We start from the raw sequence: 18,360 nt of genomic DNA, 5'->3' as shown, positions 1-18,360 counted from the left end.
GTCCGGAAATATAACATGCCGTTCACAGGGAACCCATTGACCCCAATCGCTAAAGATGAGCCGCTAGGCGTGTTCAAAAGACGCGAACACCGGCTACGACCTGCCGAGACCACCGCCGCTCGTACTCCAATCCCGACAAACAAGTTCTACACGAACATGCTCCTCGAAGAGCGAAATCTGCCGACTTTCCCCCACCCATATGTAGTCTGGCTATCCAAGATCGACGGGCTCGTGGGACTGGCTATCTCACATACCCGCGCTGAACAGCGCGTGTTCGGCCCTGAGCCACACTGCGACCCGGTTCAGTACTTCTTCAACCCGGCGGGCATCCAATCGGTCAACTACGGCGCAGTAGAGCTTGGCAGTTCGCCGCAATTGCATTTGGAGAATTCCACGCACTTGTCCACGACCGCGGTGATCCAGCCTGATCATGGTACTGGACGCATTATCGTTCCAATGGTCAATGGAATGGGGTTCGTCACTGCCATTTTCCAGGGATTGACTCCAGTCGTGCAGTCTCAGGTTGGATTCCAGGCTGTGGAACCCCGACCGAGTCCAGTGGACGGAGTTCAGAAGCACTCCCTAAAGTTGTTCGACGGCACTGAGTGGCTTTTGTACACCCAGGGTGACAGATGCTCTTTCGTTCTGCGGGATAATAACCATCTTGTCGCGGACCACCCAGTGGCACACTTGGTTGTCCAGATTGGTGAGTGTCCAGGTGGCGGTGAACGTTATTACGATGCAGCCGCTGGATGCTATGCTGTCTCTGCTGAATTAAGAGCGAATATCACCGAAAATGGTGGCACCGGTATCTATTCTATTAATTACCAGCTCCAGGGCCGCAGTCAGAGTGACAAGTCCCTGTTCTACGCCCTGCCGCACCATGTAGCTGCGTTCTCGCCGGCCACCAAAGCAACAGCAGTCAATGTCCACATGGATTCCACGGCAATGGGTGTCATGACAGGATGTATTACTGACAAATTAGAGATGCAAGAACCCCTGCCAAACAAGATTGGGTTTATGCCGTGGGCTCAATTCGCTGACAAGTCTGACGAACAGTTCAATTTTTCGGTGTATTCTCACGACCAGCTCGCACTCATGGCACAGGTCGCAGCTTCCGAGGCGACTGAAGACATAAACGCACAGTCCAACCTGGATTCGATGTACTTCAGCGGTAAGGGGCTCGATAAGTTTGCATTCATCCTCTTCGTGCTCATGTATATTGTTAGAGACGATGACAGATCGCGAGATCTACTCGAAAGGCTGAAGAGTGCATTCGCTGTTTTTGCGACGAATTCGCAGCAGAACCCATTGTGCTATGATACTACGTGGAAAGGATTGATTTCAGTCGCCGGTATCAACGGCGATCCTAATGCGGACTTTGGCAACTCGTACTACAATGACCATCACTTCCATTACAGCTATTTTGTACATGCTGCGGCTATCATTGGCAAGGTTGACTGCGATTTCGGGGGCAATTGGCTGGCAGAAAATAAGGAATATGTCAACAATTTACTCCGCGACGTGGCCAATCCTTCTCTAGAAGACTCTCATTTCCCCCAATTCCGTTCTTTTGATTGGTATAACGGGCATTCGTGGGCGAAGGGCCTGTTCCCCTCTGGCGATGGAAAAGACGAGGAATCGTCCTCCGAAGACTATCACTTCGCGTATGCAATGAAGATGTGGGGCAGAGTCACTGGTGACGGTGCAATGGAAAGCAGGGGAGACCTGATGTTGGCCGTGCTTAGACGTTCATGCAATATGTACATGCTCTATAGCGACGGGAACACCATTGTTCCTTCCCAGTTCTTCAACAACCGAGTAAGCGGCATCCTGTTCGAAAACAAGATTGATCATGCGACGTATTTTGGACTGAACCCTGAGTACATTCATGGAATCCACATGATCCCTGTGACGCCGATTTCTTCGTGGGTACGAAACCCAGATTTTGTCAGACAGGAATGGAACTCGCGAGTACGCGGATTCGTTGATTCGGTCGACAGCGGCTGGAAAGGTATTCTGAAAATTAACCAGGCATTATACGATCCCCGCGAAAGTGCGAGGTTCTTTTATGACCCTAGCTTCCAGCCCAAGTGGTTAGATGGAGGCATGTCGCGAACGTGGTGTCTGGCCTTTACTGGAGGGATTTCACATTAATCAGTAAAGCTCTATAGGAATATGCAAAATGCAAGCTTAGACTACTACACTGCAAACCGGCTTTTGGCGCGAAGAGATTTGCCATATTTAAATAACATGAACCCAGAAGGGCAGAGCGCAATTGAAATGAAGCCAATTAGCGAAATTGCCCAGTGGTAGCCCATTCCTGAAAGCATTTGGGAGCCTACTAATGGCAGAACACACGCCACCACGCCACGCAACAGCACATTGGCGGCCATTGCACTCGCAGCAACAGGCTGATATGCCTCGACAATGTACGACATGATACCGGTAAATGTCCAATTACATCCGAGACCGAATACACCTCCAGCAACTATTGGAGCCATCCAATGGACGGATGGATAGATCGTCCATCCGAAGAAAAACAGCCCGATGGGCACAACCATGCCGCCAATGCACATTTGAGGGAGCCTCATTTCGGGCTCGCTAATACCATTATTGTTGGCTTTGGCCCGTGCATGAATTTTTAACCAGATTGGTGCGGTCGCAGGAGCCAGAAGCATTCCGAACGTGAGACCCAAAAACGAGAGTCCGACCTGGTGAATTTGGAATTTGTAGACGTTCTTGAATACAATTGGAAACGCAACAAAGAAAAAGTAGACAATTGCAAGAAGGAATGCCGTGTAGAAACAGAGGAGTAGAACCATCGGCTCCCTTGTTAGAAGCAAAAATGGACGGGTGCAATTACCTCTGATGGCGCTAATAATGCGCTTATCTGCTTTGTCGAATGGCGCATAGTACTGGTCGTCGCCTGTCTCTGTCCTGAGCCGTTTTGCCTTCTTGGCTTTCAAGATTGGAGGGTAAGTTTCAGGTACAATTGTCAGAATCAGAACTGCAAGCACACCAGAGTATATGAGAAAAACATAAAAGACCCATCTGAATCCAGCATATTGGTCAATGTACCCTCCAATCACTGGGCCAATGCCTGGCCCAACGAATGGACCAATTGTGTAGATAGTCATCGGCATGGAAAGCTCATGATTTTCAAACAAATCGGCAATTGTCCCCGGGACATTTGACAGAAAGACGCTGCCGAACATCCCGCTAAAAAATCTCCCTATTACCAACGTTTCGATATTTCTACCGAATGCCGTCATTACCTGTGACAGCAAGTAACCGGCATAGGCGAACGCATATACCGGTTTCCTGCCGTAGAACTCTGACAATGGCGCAATAAACAATGGACCAATGGAGAAGGAAAGAACAAAAAGGGAGATCCCCAGGACTGTTTTCTCATGTGAGGTTTCAAAATGAGATTGGATCGAATCACTGGTTGTACTCCATACCGAGCTCAGCATTGAGAGGTTGAATGCTGCACATGTCAGCAGAATAGTGTATACCCACCGTCGAAGTTTCGACGATAGTTTGAGGTTCTCCTTGTCATCTATTCCATCCCAATCGACCAGATATGGGTCTATAGAGGAGTTATCTTCTGTCTTGGTTTGTACGTTTTCTGGTTTCTCCTGCTGCGGATTTCGATCCAGGCAGCTGACGGTCACCACTGCGTCGCTTATCGAGAAGGTCGCAGAGTTGTTACTTTTGGTCTGGCTCTTCATGGACAGGAAGCTTCGAGCGCTGGACTCGAATAAAATATGCCTCTGTGTGTTAGTCCTGCGCGAGGTGATGAGTAATTATATATCATTCTGATGTCATTGACGAGACAAGTGTGGGGGAGCTGCACAAGGTTGATTGGATTTTAATGGCAAATCTTTGTACCGAACTAGCAAATGTTCGATTAAGAATCAAATTTACCATTCTAGGTAACTATTGGCCTTTATTTACTGTACAAATTACCTACTCAATGGCAATTTGCAAATGAAATCATATGGCCAAACGCAACTCCCCTGTGCATATTCTCGGAGCGGTGTCGGATGCACGGTGCAACCGTTTGCCGATCACCTAGCATTACTGCCCTTCGCCCATATTCCCCATTACTTTAAAAAATAAGAGGATATAGGAATTTTCAGCTTGCTCAGCTGACGGAGCTCGTATTTTGAGATAGAACGTTGTGAAAAAGCGTTAAGTATCCTTTTGGCACTCGGTTACCGAAGCAGTTCGGGGATGTCCTTCCGAGCAGAAGGTGAAAGCCGAGACAATGCAGGGATCAGCAAGCTAGGGAGTGACCACCCAAACTGAACTCCATCTACCAGATAGATCCATAGAATATACATTGATGCTAGCATAAACGCTGGAATCGCCCAGATTTGCCTAGCTATATGTATTCAACTAATTGACCGTGATGCCGCTATCTGTATCTGCTATGTGATTTAGTGATACAGTTGCAACGGGCACATATTTTCCGCAGATGTAATAGCCATAACTTGTTACTCTATTTTAAAGCGTAGAAGAAATATTGCATATACAGCACGTTCCGCACATTATTGGCCATCCTCTCTTGCGGATCTCGGGGCCCGACCGATTGATAACGACATAGCTTGCGGTCACTAAGGATCTTGCGACATAATCATCGTCCAGCTTGTTATTGGTGTGCAATTGGGGCCCAGACCCATTACCTGCATCGAGGAGACGCTTAAAGAGATCTTTCGGGAAGGCTCCAGAGCATGATACAAAAGAACAAAATTAATTGGCTTGTCTTGTACCAATGCGTCATTCACACAGAGCTATGAATCCTCGTGTGGGGAATTTGAAAAGGTCGAACATAAGCCATTAGCGCCTCGGCGCTGAGGAACTCGGCCCCACCAACCAAATGTTTTTTGATCTTCATTGATTTGTTAGAGTATGTTGAAATGTCTGCTAAGCGGACTAATATGTTGATGTACTAAGTACTGAATGAATCGTCTGTATTTCGAGCCCGTTGCGACTGTGTCACCAAGTTAGGCTTATATAGTACATAGTACATCAACATATTTGTCCGCTAAGCAGACATTTCAACATATTATAACAAATCAATGAAAATCAAAAACGTTTGGTTGATGGGGCCTATTTCCTCAGCGGTACTAAGTACTATATAAGCCTAACTTGGCGACACAGTCGCAACGGGCTCGAAATACAGACGATTCATTCGAAAGGGTTTTCCCTCGTGCCATTAGCGCTTCGGCTCTGAGGAAATCGGCCCCATCAACCAAATGTTTTGATGTACTATGTACTATATAAGCCTAACTTGGTGACACAGTCGCAACGGGCTTGAAATAGGGACGATTCATTGGGAAATGTCGGAACGATTCATTCAGCTTCATTCAACATAAGCTATGGCTCCTCAGTCAAAATTAGTCCGGTAGAAGAAGAAGATATCTTTATTTTAAGTCGGGGCACTAATGCTAAGAACGACTATGGTCAAACGTTGGGCTTCAACAGCCAGGTCGATATTTTCTTTGCTTTGGTCGGGTTCCGCATTGTGCGGGCATTAGCCCGGTAGATACCGTGGCCCATAAAATGCCTAAATCACCATAAATCTTGCTGAAAATAAGTTCAGTTATTAGTAATTGGCATGATTGTTAAAGACTCAAATTTATAAGTGCAGAAAATTGCCCCTCATGGAGATATTGCGAAAATATTTTTGAGAGGTAAATTTCCACTTCTTAAGGACCAGTGAAAAATTTTTTTCAACAATTTGGGGTTCAGTGGTGTAACGGTTATCACATCTCGTTCACATTATGTGAGCTAAATCCGAGGAGGCTCCGAGTTCGATTCTCGGCTGAATCATTACCCACTCTCACAGGAGAACTGTGAGAGCGCCTACATTTTTAATTTAAATTTTTATAAACTTAACTTAATCAAGTTAACCAACTTAATTATATATGGTTAATTGCTAAAGTTAATTTTTCGTACGTGAAATTCATGCTTCAATTACAATAATTAAGTAATTACCATACAAGCGGAAAAGTGGAAGAACCTGGTTTTTACGCCAGATAACCAACTTAAATTTCATTAATTTTAATTATAATGGCGCTCGTGGCATGTAAAGGAAAGTACCATTAACAGCAATGGCTCTTCAGAAATGTGAGCAAGCGGAAAATACGAAGAGCCGAGTAGCTCCGAACCAATATTGCTCATTTTGTAAGAAAGCCGTTCAACTCTCATGGATCGGCATCTGATGTAGAGTACGTACTGTACACCTAAAAAGATGGGCAGCAAATACGAATTATCCTTCCTCTCTGCCGATTTATTGATGAATAAGCTCTGGTCACGCTACGGATGTCTGTATGGCGTCCTCCATATCTCTCCAATGCACCAGCCACAGTCGACAAAAAACGTTTAGCAACCCGTTGTGTATTGTCGCCTGAGTTGCCGACGGTATTTGCGCTAGAACAGAGACATATTCTGATAATCGTAAACGGTAGCAATTCAATTCACCACAGACGTATTTGGATTGCTTCTGCATCCGAAAGCACCAAGACATGGATTAAGGCAAATGGCACTCCCAGTAGAACTGATGGTATTTCATATTGTGATTGAGGTCTCGACTAATGAAAGTTTAGAGATTTGTAAGAATTCTCCCCCACAACTTTATGGTGGTATGATGATCCGAAGTGAGACATTGCGGAACGAACGTTCATCCAGCAGTCGTTCTGGCATGGAGATGCAGTACTTTGATGCTACAGTGCATTGCAATCTAGGTAGTTTTATTGAGCAAATAGATGTAAGTACTGTAATATTGATTGTAAGAACGAATGGAGCGTAATTGGGGCTTTGGGCAGTTACGCCTGAGTTTACCGGTCGCCTCGACAGCAATCTCTAAATACGTTGAGACAGCTTCAAAACACTGTAGCACCGAACAGGTAGGCAGCCAAGTATATGATGAAGATGAAAGGAGGTCAGGCATGACGATTAATAACGCAAAAGCATTCTAGATTTTGGCCAATAGGGCAATTGATGATTCTTTATCACTTGCTTTGTACGGAGGCTATATATATTGGGTGCATCCCCCCATTGAGCTCTATATCAATAGTGAACAAGCACACAATGTCGAAATCTTTTGATGAAAGCGAAAAGAAGTTCTGCACACTGACCAATGGTGCGCCAATGGATGACCCATATAGCACCCAGAAAATTGGGAAGGTAGGGCCCATGGTGCTCCAAGACATCCAGTTTATGGAGACCATGTCCCACTTTGACCGAGAACGAATTCCCGAGCGAGTCGTTCATGCCAATGGCGGAGGCGCTTTCGGATACTTTGAGTGCACCGACGATGTAACTGATCTGACCTGTGCAAGTTTTTTGAGCGAGGTCGGCAAGAAGACCAAGACGCTGACTCGATTCTCGACGGTCGCCGAGGCGCGTCAGAGCCCGGACACGCGGCGAGATCCTCGTGGGTTTTCCACGAAGCTGTATACCGATGACGGCATTCTTGATTTTGTTTACAATAATACCCCAGTATTCTTCATCAGAGATCCTATCAAGTTTGTATACTTCATTCACAGCCAGAAGCGAGACCCAAAGACCGATTTGCACGATCGTAACACGTTCTGGGACTATCTGACCAACAATCCCGAGAGTTTGCACCAGGTAATGACATTGATGTCGGATCGAGGGACGCCTGCAAGCTGGCGGAATATGCACTGCTATTCTGGACACGCATACAAGTGGGTGAAGGCAGATGGGTCTTTTAATTATGTTCAGGTCCACATCAAATCCGACCAGGGAGTGAAGAATCTCACCAACGACGAAGCAGTTAAGCTTGAAGGTGAGGATAGAGATTACAATCTCAAGGATCTTCACGATGCTATTGAGAGAGGAGACTATCCGTCGTGGACGTGCTATGTTCAGGTTATGTCTCCAGAAGAAGCTGAAAAGCAGCCGTTTAGTATTTTCGACTTGACCAAGGTGTGGCCGCAAGGGCAGTTCCCATTGCGACGGTTTGGCAAGCTTGTGCTAAACAAAAATCCAGACAACTATTTTGCCCAAATGGAGCAGGCTGCCTTCTCTCCAAGCAACCTGGTTCCTGGAATCGAACCTTCTGCCGATCCGGTACTTCAGTCACGGTTGTACTCGTATGACGATACCCATCGACACCGTCTAGGTGCCAATTACAAGCAGATCCCGGTGAACTGCCCGTTCCATTTTTTCACCCCGTTTGTTCGGGATGGCCCTATGAATGTAACGGACAACTTTGGACCCTCGCCGAACTACCCAGGCCCAAGGAGTGATGCCAAATTCAAGCAAACCAGCTTCATGAATGCAAAGCATGAAAAATGGATTGGTCACATTGAAAAGTACCATTGGAACGACTTTTCTGAAATTGATTTTGAGCAGCCACGGAATCTGTGGAAGGTTCTTGGCAAACAGCCAGGACAGCAAGAGAACTTCATTTATAATGTGGCCACCCATGCTTTGCCGTGCAATCCAGAAATCCGTGAGCGGGTAGTGAAGTATTTCAATTTGATTACCCCTGAGCTGGGTAAAGCGATTGAATCTAAGATGAAGGAGCTGAAGGAAAAGCAAAATTAAGGTGTGCTTAATTGTCAATATATAGGAGTTGCTGCTGTATTTCCAAATGTTTATGAATATATGGGTTGAATAATGGATAAAGTTACCAAGAGCGATTAAATGTCACTTCACAGCAAATCAATTCAATGAATCATCCCTGATATAATGATGATCTTGATTAAAGTCGGTTGCCTAGGACGAACTACACTAGGTGTCTGAGGTTTCTAATAAAGCACATATAAAAAAAAATCTAAATGAATGCGAGAGGTGGGATCAAATGCCTTGCAAGACACTGACCAACTCTTCGCGGAGAAGCTGTTTTCGCTCCTCATCTACCCAGCTGCCTTCAATACCAGCAAGGCATACCTGTCCCCATATATCAGTAGTCCAGTTACACACAGCTTGCACTTGTAGGTAGTTATGCAAGCAATAGCCGCCGAAATATGCCGGGTCATCTGAATTGATACTGAATGGCACACCATGATTCAAGAACTTGCCGAATGGAATATCAGCTACGGAGTCGACGACGCGGAGTTTGACATTTGACACGGGACATAGAGTTAGTAACGTTTTCGTCTGAGAAAGATGGACCAGCAACTCTGCGTCATGATGAGAATTGATACCGTGGTCAATTCGCTCGACTTGCAGCTCTTTCAGCGCCTCCCATACATAATCAGCTGGTCCCTCCTCGCCAGCATGCGCAGTGTATCGAATTTGCGCCCCGGACGCCCGTGCCGCTTCGAAGATGGGGTGGAATTTGAGCGGATTCATGTCTTTTTCAGTTGAATCCAGGCCAATTCCCGCAATCTCCCCAGACCTGAAGTAGGAATGGGCTTCATTCACCATCTCCACGCCGGATTCGACCGAGAGGTGTCTAAGCAGACACATGATGAGCTTGGCAGTGATCCCGAGCTCTTGCTGAGCCCTAGCAATAGCACGGGTGAATCCTTTGACTAGTGTATCCAGCGAGATGCCACGGTCAACATGGCCCTGGGGATCAAAGAAAACCTCGGCATGGCGCACGCCATCTTCCTGGCACTTGAGGAAGTACTGCCATGCCAAGTCTTCAAAGTCTTTCTCGGTAATAAGCACTCTCATGCCGATGTAGTAGAACTGGAGGAAGTCGTCTAGGCCAGTGAACCGCTCATATCTGGCGTGGAGCTCAGCAGGAGTGCTGGGGAAGTCATCCGGCAGAGCGATATTGTTATGTTTAGCGAGCTGGAATAGCAGCTCCGGGCTCAGCGTACCTTCAAGATGAACATGGTGCTCGCACTTTGGCAGCCGTCGCAGAAACTGTTCATTTACCTCCATCTTTTTTTCCTGAATATCTATAGATCTATCGATGGCTTAAAGCCGTTTTATATAAAAGAGAAAAAAAAAGTCTTCCACCGGAGAGCCCGTCGGATAAACTTGATCTTCATACATGATAAGCGGGGAAAAGTAGACATTTGATATCTAACGGCTCTACCAGCACTAATGCTACCTTCAGAATACCGATATTTTAGTTAGATCATGGATTAGTCGTTATAAATAAATGAATAACATTGTGGATTGCAGGTGCTACCTTGTAGATATTACAATTTGGACAGAATGTAGTTAGCCTCACGTTTGCCGCTTCGATAGGCGCCATGCGCAAAAGTAGCGCCGTTCGGGATGGTATGCTCTCCTGCGAACCTGACTCGGCCGCTGCCTGCCTCAAATGCGGCAATTGAAGACGCTCGGGAGTTGCCGACTGTGAAAGTCGAGTATGAGCCCCGCGAGTACGGCGAGGTAGTCCAGCTGGATGCAGTGATCTTCGTTGCCGCTGGCAATGGCTGATCCTTGTTGACCTGAAGAGCCTTGAACACAGGAGTGAAGAATTCAAACGCTTGCGAAGGGTCCGTTTCGAACCGGTTAGTGTGTGGTGGAGGCATCAGCAATGCTAGTCCAGGGTGTTTCTTGGAGCCATTGAACTTGTACCAATTGCTGATGAGCAGTGGGTACGACAGAGGACCATTCTCTCCCGCATCAGGATCGGCCGAGATGATGAACTTGTCGGTATCGGTATTCCAGAAGGCAGAATCAAACTCAAAGTAGATCTTGCCGACATGGGCAGCGTCCGAAGTAGCAATGGCCTTAGAAAGGTCCTCAGAAAGAGGCGGGTTAAACTCAACATCACCGTGCTTGAGGACAGCAATTGGTACAGTCACGACAACGTAGGCAGCCTCGAATTTCTCACCGGAGGTTGTGGTTACAACCACTTTAGAAGGATCGGACGAATCAATTGACTTGACGGCCGTGTTGAGCTTGATCTGCGAATCGGCCAGGTCTCCTCCCCGGACGGCGTCAAATACCTTATCATAGCCGCCCACGACCATGAGATCACGGCCCTTATTTGGCGAAGCCTGCTTGGTCGAGACCTTGGACCAATCGACGCCGTTGCCAAGCTGGGGCAGCCGCAGAAGCGATGGCAGAGACTTCTTCTGGTCCGCAGTGAGTTTCGGATGTGATGCAATGAACTTCTCTACAAGCTCCTTGAGCGAAATATCGTCCTGGGAGGCATTCTTTTCCCAGTACAGCGCTGCGAACGAGCCGAATTCGTTCATAGCAGGCCCCAGCTCCCGCGCCGGGTCAATTGGGCCATTCTTGTCGTAGACGGCAATGTCGCGGTCATCGTACTGGACATCGACGCCGTTTTGGATGGCGATATCGAGTAAGGGGTTGTCGAGGGACTCGTGAATCCAGCTGCATCCCAGCTCGTAAGGGGCCGAGCCGCTGGCTCTGTCGGTGAACAGCCTACCGCCAAGGCGCTCTCGGGCCTCGAGCACTACGACATCCTTCCCTTTGGCTGCCAGCTCAGACGCGGCGGCAATCCCGCTCATGCCTGCTCCGATTACAATAGCGTCCTTCATCTACGGTATATTTTACTGGTGGTATTCTGAATGGTAGCTCGGATATCAAAGCCAGGTTAAATATCTCTATGAAACCAGTGGATTATTACAGAAAAAAGAGAGTGGGGGCCGGTTAAATCGCTAATATATATGCGATATATCGAAGATTAAGCGGTTCCGGAGGACGTCGTACCGCCAGCATGCGTGGGTAGGACACACACCCCCCGCGGGTTTTAGTGGTCGAACCGGAACACCTCTGGGAGGGGCTGCCACCAGCCCTTGGGGTCAGCGCTGCCGGTAGTCGACTCCACCAGGGTCTCTTGCATACCGTCAGTGAGCTGCCACCACTCGAGGTTAGCCGGCTCCTGCCGCATCTTCTCGGAGTCTCTCTCCAGGTTGTCTCCAAGGTACTTGAAGTTGGCAATAAGGAGATTGAACTGCGAAGAGTAGTGGATGGAGTAGTCTTCGATGTGGTACTTGCTTAGGAGCTCGAGAACTGGTGACGGCACCTTTTCGTGGATTTCGATGTACTCTTCGACCTTTTCTGGCCGGACTTTGACGATCTGGCACACTCGAACACCTTTATACTTGGCAGACTCTGGCATTATTAATTAATATTAAACCGATAATCCAATGATTAGAACTAATTAGCAAACGATAGACCGCAGTTTATGTACTAAGATCACTGGGGCGGGGTATCGCGCTTCAGTGCGTCTTCAAACACCTGCTCCGTATGCTGCCACACTTTCTCCTGCAGCTGTTCGGAGGTATATTCCTCCTTCGGGGTAACTTCGTCCAGAGAGGCCTTGACGAAGTGCGCGCCCTTGGCAAACTCCTCGCCGCCGTAGCCCATGTAGAAGAACTTTTCGGCCGAATCCTCCTGGCTCGTCGCAAATGGCATGAACAGCATGCTCGGGACCCGGATCCAAATCGGAAGATCGCGCAGAATCTGCGTCTTGACCAGCCCTGGGTGAGCGTGCACAAACGCAATGTCTGGATAGATCCGTGCGAACCGCTTGACGGCCAACGAATTGAAGGTGACAAAGTGACGGTTGACATTGAGCATGTTGTACGTATCCTTGAGCCCCAGGTCGTTCTCATTGACTTTGGCCTCGGTTCCGGCAGCTAGCACCGTCACGACACGGGCCTGCTCGCCAGACGCCCTGGCGGTCTCCAGCAACGGCATGAGCTTCTCAGCGATCCTCCACCGGCCGTAGTAGTTGACGCCCATTTTGAGATCAATGCCCTCGGCATTCTCGTTGCGGCCCCCGATATTGAGGAAGCCGGTGGACAAAAAGAGCAGGTTCACCTTCTTTTCGTTGGCCGCGATATCCTTGCACAGCTGGTCGCACTCTTTGACGTACGTGACGTCGTGCTTCATGAAGTAGAATCGGCTCTGCGGGTCCTTGTTGATCTCCTTGAGCCGGTCGAGGATGCTCTTTCCGGCTATTTCGTTGCGTCCGACAATGTACACGGTCGGGGACTTGGTGTACTGGGCGAACTTGTACGCAGTGTGCTCGCCAATTCCGGAGGTGCCGCCAATGAACACGCCTACGGGGTTCTCAATCGCCACCCGGTTGCGGGACGCTTCGTTGGTCGATTTGATCGTGGGAAGTGAGTGGTCTACCATTTTGAACCAATTTCCAATTACTTTTAGGTAATTTCCAATCAGTTTCATTCAATTTCCTTCCAGTCAATTGATCAATTGTGGAGGGAGTGAAGTTGGCTTTTTTTTTTTTCGACTATGGGGTAGACATTGATGGTTTATCTCCGCGTAGCGGAGTTGTGGACAAAGTAACACCCGGATCGGAGCCCCATACTTCAATACAGTGCTGTAGGAGAGACCTCGGCAGCGGTCCATATCATAGAAAAATAACTAAAATCCTCCGCGATACTTTTAATATTTCTACAAAAAAACCGAAACTGATTGGAAATTGCCTAAAAGTAATTGGAAATTGGTTCAAAATGGTAGCGATTGGAGTTGGAGAGCTGCGGAATTCCAGTTCGCCTCTCTTTCACCTGAAGTCAAGAGGCATAACTAGAGAGTACTGATGCTGAATTTACAAGTATACAAAAAATCAATGGTTTTTAGGAATGGTACAGCTAAAAAGAATTGCTCAATGGCTTGTAGGACGTTTGCGGCTTAAAAAGGATTGGTAGGCATTCCATAAGGTACTGGATTGGTTTGTAACAGACTTTGTAACAGAATGTTGAGACTTTGTTACGCTGTAACAAAAGGTTGTACAAGTTGTAACTATCTGTCCGCTAATTGTAGCGTAAAATGGCGCATCCATGGTTACTCAACAGTGAGTCAGCCACTCTAGGACATTAGATATAACTACCGAGGGGTAGTCGAAATGCCACCAATGGACAAATATATGGAAATTTCACACTTATCAATTCTCAATAGACATAATGTAAATATATATGCAATATAATTGAGCAAATATATGCAATGTCTGTCCTCTCCCCCCGGGCAATAACATGGATTAATCGTTCAGGCGTCGTGATGTCGCGATGGGAGGTTTCAGCAACCCTACGACACGGAGTTGCCCCCCCTTTGAAAACGACACATAACCCTAGAGCACCATGGTTCTGTCGACATTTATAAACCGAATCCACGATGGTACGTAGAATTAACCTGGAGTTTTTATTTGGTTAGCTGACAGATGTAGGGCTGCCATTGTCGGCATCGGTTGACGACGAACAGGATGCGAAGCTCAACGATCAGAAGAAGCAGGTCAAGGTTATCATGCGCAAGATCAACAGCAATTCTGAGCCCAGGGCCAGCATTGAGAGCGGAGAGTACACAATTCAGTACGTACTACACTTTTGAGGTTATGGCGCGGTGGAGACTAACCCTAGGCGTTTTTTTAGCTATCTCATGTCAGAGGGCATCATTTATCTGTGCATATGCGAGCACTCGTACCCCCGAAAACTAGCATTTTCCTACCTGGAAGAGGTCGATAAGGAGTTTAACAAGAGTTTTGGACAGCAGGCGCTGCGCCCTGGGTTGCGGCCTTACGCGTTTGTTGAGTTTGACAACTTTATGCAGAAGACACGGCGCGTGTACCAGGATTCAAGGGCGACGGCGAATCTTGACAAGCTCAATGCCGAGCTGCAGGACGTGACCAAGGTCATGACGAAAAATATTGAGGATCTGCTGTACCGTGGAGATTCGCTCGACAAAATGCAGGACTTGTCGTCGTCTCTGCGTACACAGTCTCAGCGGTACCGAAAGGCTGCGAGGAGGATAAACCTTGAGGCTATGATCAAGCAGTATATACCTGTAGTTGGCGTGTCGCTTTTCTTTCTGTTCCTTATCTGGTGGATGTTTTTGCGATAGATTATTTATCATTATGAATCGTATAAATGTTAGTACCGTGGTAGTTCACGTGAGTCGTATAGCGTACGTCGGTGTAACCCTCCCTCCGTGAATTATATACGGTCAGTGCTGAGACAGGTATCTATGAATTGTATACAGAGTACGATGACGTATCCATGAATTGTATATAGTAGGACTATGACCTATCCATGAATTGTAAGAGCTAGTTCTGTAGTTCAAAGCTCAATCTCTCAGGAGATCACGACTACGCGCTCAATTGGTATAAAAATGAATTTGTTATTGTATGTATTCTAAGTGGAGAGTCTTCTGGCATTGGCCTCACAAGAGACGCTAATAGATTGATATTATTATTATAACCATTTAAGTTGGTTATTATCATTGTCATCTTAGTATTTTTTCACTAGTCGATGGAACTACTGCTACTGCCTACCTTTTTCTACTGTCCAACCCGTCACACAATTGCTAAGAAAGAATATGCACCAAAACGTAACCATGCTTATTGAACTCATTTTCAGTACTTCCGAACTTGCGTAGTGATTCGCAATCCGGTTGGTCTCTAGACTGTGCGTTAAATACCATTGTAACAATGATCACGGCATGGGTTACAATTGAGGGGGTGAGGGAGCAACTACGTACCATATAAAAAGCCCATATTATTACCGCACTGAAGGATACTTTCTGCCAGATGTTTGACAGGTAGCTTGACAAAAAAAACTACCATTACATGGGTATTTACCCCTCGATCCCGTTAAATGCACAGCATCACATCATCGGCTTTTACTGTATAGTGTATAAACGTCAGATTAGTGGTCAGTTCCTGCAGATGCGGATCCGAGTATCAGGTACGTTACATACACTGCCGCAAACGGCGGCAAGTTACCGTAATGGCAATTCGACACGTCCATGGGTAGTAGCTACATTGCTCTTTGACGATTTTTCTCCGGAACCTACAAAATTCAGCATATTCGAAACGTAACGAATCGAAGCAATTACCGGGTTTCTACGTCCAAATCTGCGTCCCATTTCCCAAGTTGTCAACCCACCTATCGTATCGGCCGTTCAACTTTCCTATCCGCGCGATCAGTAACAAAGTACCAAAATGTCGCTGGTTTCCAATAGGACTTCAGCAATAATGAGAGCATTGCTCTGTCGGCAGTTACCAGCATTCGTGCATCTGCTCAAAACGTTTACACTCGTGCGACGGTTATGTTTTGGCGATTTAAAATAATCTAGGTAACTGTTGGTAAATTACATGCTCTTAGCGAGCACGAATATTCGTAGAAACTAGGCGAAGAATTATATCCTATGCATTTAGCTATAGTCACAGAAATCGAGTTACGAAAGTACGATTCCTACGATATCGTGAATCAATAAGACGGCCAAATACATACTGCGAATCAAATATATGGGACAGGCGTATACTTGAGACCTGTACTGCGTAACTCAGAGTACAGACCTTTGATGGGTGAAAATTTCAAAATCTCCAAATCGCAAGAGCCCCAGAGCACCAAAATAGACATGATCGGTCGACAGAGCATGGCATTGTCGCGTTCGGCGAGGGCGTTCTCGACCTCGGCAGTCCGGGCTGACCTGTTCGACTTTTTAAAACGACGGTCGATCAAGCCTGCGGAGCCCAAGGTGCCCCTGAAATCAACCAAGGAAGTCATGAAGAGCGTCGAGTCTGGCGAAGCCGACGCCGCATCGCAGGAGAAGAAGGTGCTGCGAGTCATCGGCGGCCCACAGAGAGATAACCGATGGTCCGAAGAGTCGAAAAAGTTCAGTTTCCGGGCGTGGCCTGTGAAGTACGTCGACCCGTCGCTGACGGAGGAGACGGTCCTAAATGCATTGAAAACCGAGTACCACAAGGTTATTGCGCCAGAGGCGCCTTCAGACTGGCTGAGCACTCCACTGACAGATCTCCGCCAGCGGTTTGAGTACACGAAGCAGATTCAGCTCGCGCTGCGTGTCTCCATCCCGGACTCGGTGCTATCTACGCTGCTGACCGTTGGCGACATCAAGGAGTACTATGTTCGCAAGGTCTCGGGCGTTGAGTTGAACGAGAAGGAGCCTGATGCTGTGTACCTGACCCAGGAACAGTTCAACGATCTAGGCAACGTGCGGGTCGTTGATGTGGCCGAGGAGCGACAGGCCCGCCAGGATCGGTGGAAGCAGGCCGTTCGGGAGGCCAAGGAAGCCGAGAAGAAGAAGGCCGACGAACTGCTCAAGTCTGCCATGGAGCAGTAGGCTTCTTTTTTTTTCATGTGTAATATAACGTTTCATAACCTGTATATAATGACTACTGTATTTTTCGAAAACACTTCAACCACTTCAAATATGTTAATTGATCCCCTTAAAATACTAAGAGAGCTGCAACTGGGGAAAGTTCAGCTCAAGATCCGGGTTCAATTACAGGTTTAGTCCCCGGAAGATCGCGAATCTCAGCGTCTAATGACAACCTATTACTGCGAGAGAGAGAGACATGAAGCCCTCCGCGAAGCGGAGCCACGGGGGTTTGGGGGCTGGCCCCCAATTACAATCAGGAAGAAAGATTTCTCGAGCTCCCGTGGCTGGGCGGCGTCATGCGACTGATGCACCACCGAATGCGACCCGACTTCGAGTCGTGGTCAAGCGACATCCAGAAATGGTTTCAGGCGGGGCCCTCGGTGGAGTCGTTGTTCATGGCATTGATTGGCGTCGCATAGGGCCCCAGCTCATCGACAACCTTCTTGGACGTGAAGCTGCCACTGATGCTCTCCTGGTCCGAGCTCTTGGCACACACTCCGCAATGTCGGTTACCACTGTAGCAAGGTCGTTGGCCCAACTTGACGCCGCCTCTATATCCATTCTGTGTTGTTCCGCACGAGCCTCTCTGCTTTTCTTGCGTAACCGTTGAACCTCTCTCCTTGAAATATTTAACAACTCCGCAGAGTTGCAAATGCTGGCCAAAACATCCTGTGATGTGATAACAACATTCTTTAGAACGTCCACAGGAACCACTTGGTACATTGCAATTTCAGTTTCTTTCGGCTCTGTGCCTTTTATTCTCAATATACCTTCGTCAGCCTCCAAAAGATCCATACGAATATCATGAAGAACTTCGTGAACTTCCTCTGGAGCGTCATTAGGCAGTTCATCGAAGTATCGAGTTCGAAGCCTGTTAATGCCCTGCTGAAGTTCGTCGGCTAGACGGCCGACATCGCCATAAGTAACTCCTGTGCTTTGACCTGGTTCCACGCGCTCTACCAGCGACCGTAGATAGTCCAACTCTATTGTAGCGGGAGTAACGGCGTCACGCATAGATGCAGCTACAGGAGCTGCATTGGAAGTTGGACTATCAGCTGGATTATTTTGGCCTTTGAACCACTTCATCTCCGATACAAGCTTACTGATAGGGAGGAAGTGGGTATTTTAAATAATTAAAAAAAATTGGAGTCTAGTCAAAATGAGACTGGTATATATGATTATGGAGGAGCTGTCCCCATGACCATCACCTTTCTGGACGTAGGGTGCGGCTTGTTCCAAGAGCAATAGCTAGCCGCTTGCGATCCAAATTGACGATTTGGACAATGAATGCTTTAA

At 47.4% G+C, this 18,360-nt stretch overlaps 10 protein-coding genes and 1 non-coding gene across 11 annotated transcripts; 5 read left to right on the top strand and 6 right to left on the bottom strand.

The window, feature by feature from the left end:
• Positions 1–156: 156 nt before the first annotated feature.
• On the top strand, positions 157–2,157 carry ACF2 (endo-1,3(4)-beta-glucanase; the record flags this gene model as incomplete). The annotated part of the gene is made up of 1 exon (XM_076683815.1): positions 157–2,157. One exon carries the CDS (start codon positions 157–159, stop codon positions 2,155–2,157), a length of 2,001 nt encoding a protein of 666 aa, XP_076541862.1.
• A 44-nt stretch (positions 2,158–2,201) lies between these two features.
• YHK8 (MFS transporter) lies at positions 2,202–3,734 on the bottom strand (the record flags this gene model as incomplete). The annotated part of the gene is made up of 1 exon (XM_076683814.1): positions 2,202–3,734. One exon carries the CDS (start codon positions 3,732–3,734, stop codon positions 2,202–2,204), a length of 1,533 nt encoding a protein of 510 aa, XP_076541861.1.
• A 2,019-nt stretch (positions 3,735–5,753) lies between these two features.
• tRNA-Val(CAC) lies at positions 5,754–5,841 on the top strand. The gene is given in 2 exon segments: positions 5,754–5,791; positions 5,805–5,841. It is a non-coding gene; the product is annotated as a tRNA-Val (tRNA).
• A 1,260-nt stretch (positions 5,842–7,101) lies between these two features.
• CTA1 (catalase) lies at positions 7,102–8,586 on the top strand (the record flags this gene model as incomplete). Its single annotated transcript, XM_076683813.1, has 1 exon — positions 7,102–8,586. The coding sequence occupies one exon, from the start codon at positions 7,102–7,104 to the stop codon at positions 8,584–8,586; it is 1,485 nt and encodes a 494-aa protein (XP_076541860.1).
• Positions 8,587–8,838: 252 nt separating this feature from the next.
• On the bottom strand, positions 8,839–9,876 carry AAH1 (adenine deaminase; the record flags this gene model as incomplete). The annotated part of the gene is made up of 1 exon (XM_076683812.1): positions 8,839–9,876. One exon carries the CDS (start codon positions 9,874–9,876, stop codon positions 8,839–8,841), a length of 1,038 nt encoding a protein of 345 aa, XP_076541859.1.
• Positions 9,877–10,139: 263 nt separating this feature from the next.
• On the bottom strand, positions 10,140–11,456 carry FMS1 (flavin monoamine oxidase family protein; the record flags this gene model as incomplete). The annotated part of the gene is made up of 1 exon (XM_076683811.1): positions 10,140–11,456. The coding sequence occupies one exon, from the start codon at positions 11,454–11,456 to the stop codon at positions 10,140–10,142; it is 1,317 nt and encodes a 438-aa protein (XP_076541858.1).
• A 212-nt stretch (positions 11,457–11,668) lies between these two features.
• On the bottom strand, positions 11,669–12,040 carry TRVA0_011S00672 (L-rhamnose mutarotase; the record flags this gene model as incomplete). Its single annotated transcript, XM_076683810.1, has 1 exon — positions 11,669–12,040. The coding sequence occupies one exon, from the start codon at positions 12,038–12,040 to the stop codon at positions 11,669–11,671; it is 372 nt and encodes a 123-aa protein (XP_076541857.1).
• Positions 12,041–12,117: 77 nt separating this feature from the next.
• TRVA0_011S00650 (uncharacterized protein) lies at positions 12,118–13,065 on the bottom strand (the record flags this gene model as incomplete). The annotated part of the gene is made up of 1 exon (XM_076683809.1): positions 12,118–13,065. The coding sequence occupies one exon, from the start codon at positions 13,063–13,065 to the stop codon at positions 12,118–12,120; it is 948 nt and encodes a 315-aa protein (XP_076541856.1).
• Positions 13,066–14,024: 959 nt separating this feature from the next.
• SEC22 (SNAP receptor SEC22) lies at positions 14,025–14,781 on the top strand (the record flags this gene model as incomplete). The annotated part of the gene is made up of 3 exons (XM_076683808.1): positions 14,025–14,061; positions 14,111–14,252; positions 14,313–14,781. The coding sequence occupies 3 exons, from the start codon at positions 14,025–14,027 to the stop codon at positions 14,779–14,781; spliced, it is 648 nt and encodes a 215-aa protein (XP_076541855.1).
• Positions 14,782–16,299: 1,518 nt separating this feature from the next.
• Positions 16,300–17,025, top strand: MRPL13 (mitochondrial 54S ribosomal protein mL50 MRPL13; the record flags this gene model as incomplete). Its single annotated transcript, XM_076683807.1, has 1 exon — positions 16,300–17,025. One exon carries the CDS (start codon positions 16,300–16,302, stop codon positions 17,023–17,025), a length of 726 nt encoding a protein of 241 aa, XP_076541854.1.
• Positions 17,026–17,457: 432 nt separating this feature from the next.
• On the bottom strand, positions 17,458–18,150 carry TRVA0_011S00584 (uncharacterized protein; the record flags this gene model as incomplete). Its single annotated transcript, XM_076683806.1, has 1 exon — positions 17,458–18,150. One exon carries the CDS (start codon positions 18,148–18,150, stop codon positions 17,458–17,460), a length of 693 nt encoding a protein of 230 aa, XP_076541853.1.
• Positions 18,151–18,360: the final 210 nt, after the last annotated feature.

Source organism: Trichomonascus vanleenenianus (genome assembly GCF_965637985.1).
Source record: "Trichomonascus vanleenenianus strain CLIB 3782 genome assembly, contig: TRVA0_011S, whole genome shotgun sequence".
Taxonomy (NCBI): domain Eukaryota; kingdom Fungi; phylum Ascomycota; class Dipodascomycetes; order Dipodascales; family Trichomonascaceae; genus Blastobotrys; species Blastobotrys vanleenenianus.
Note: the sequence above shows the minus strand (reverse complement) of the source record. Positions and strands in the feature narration are given on the sequence as shown.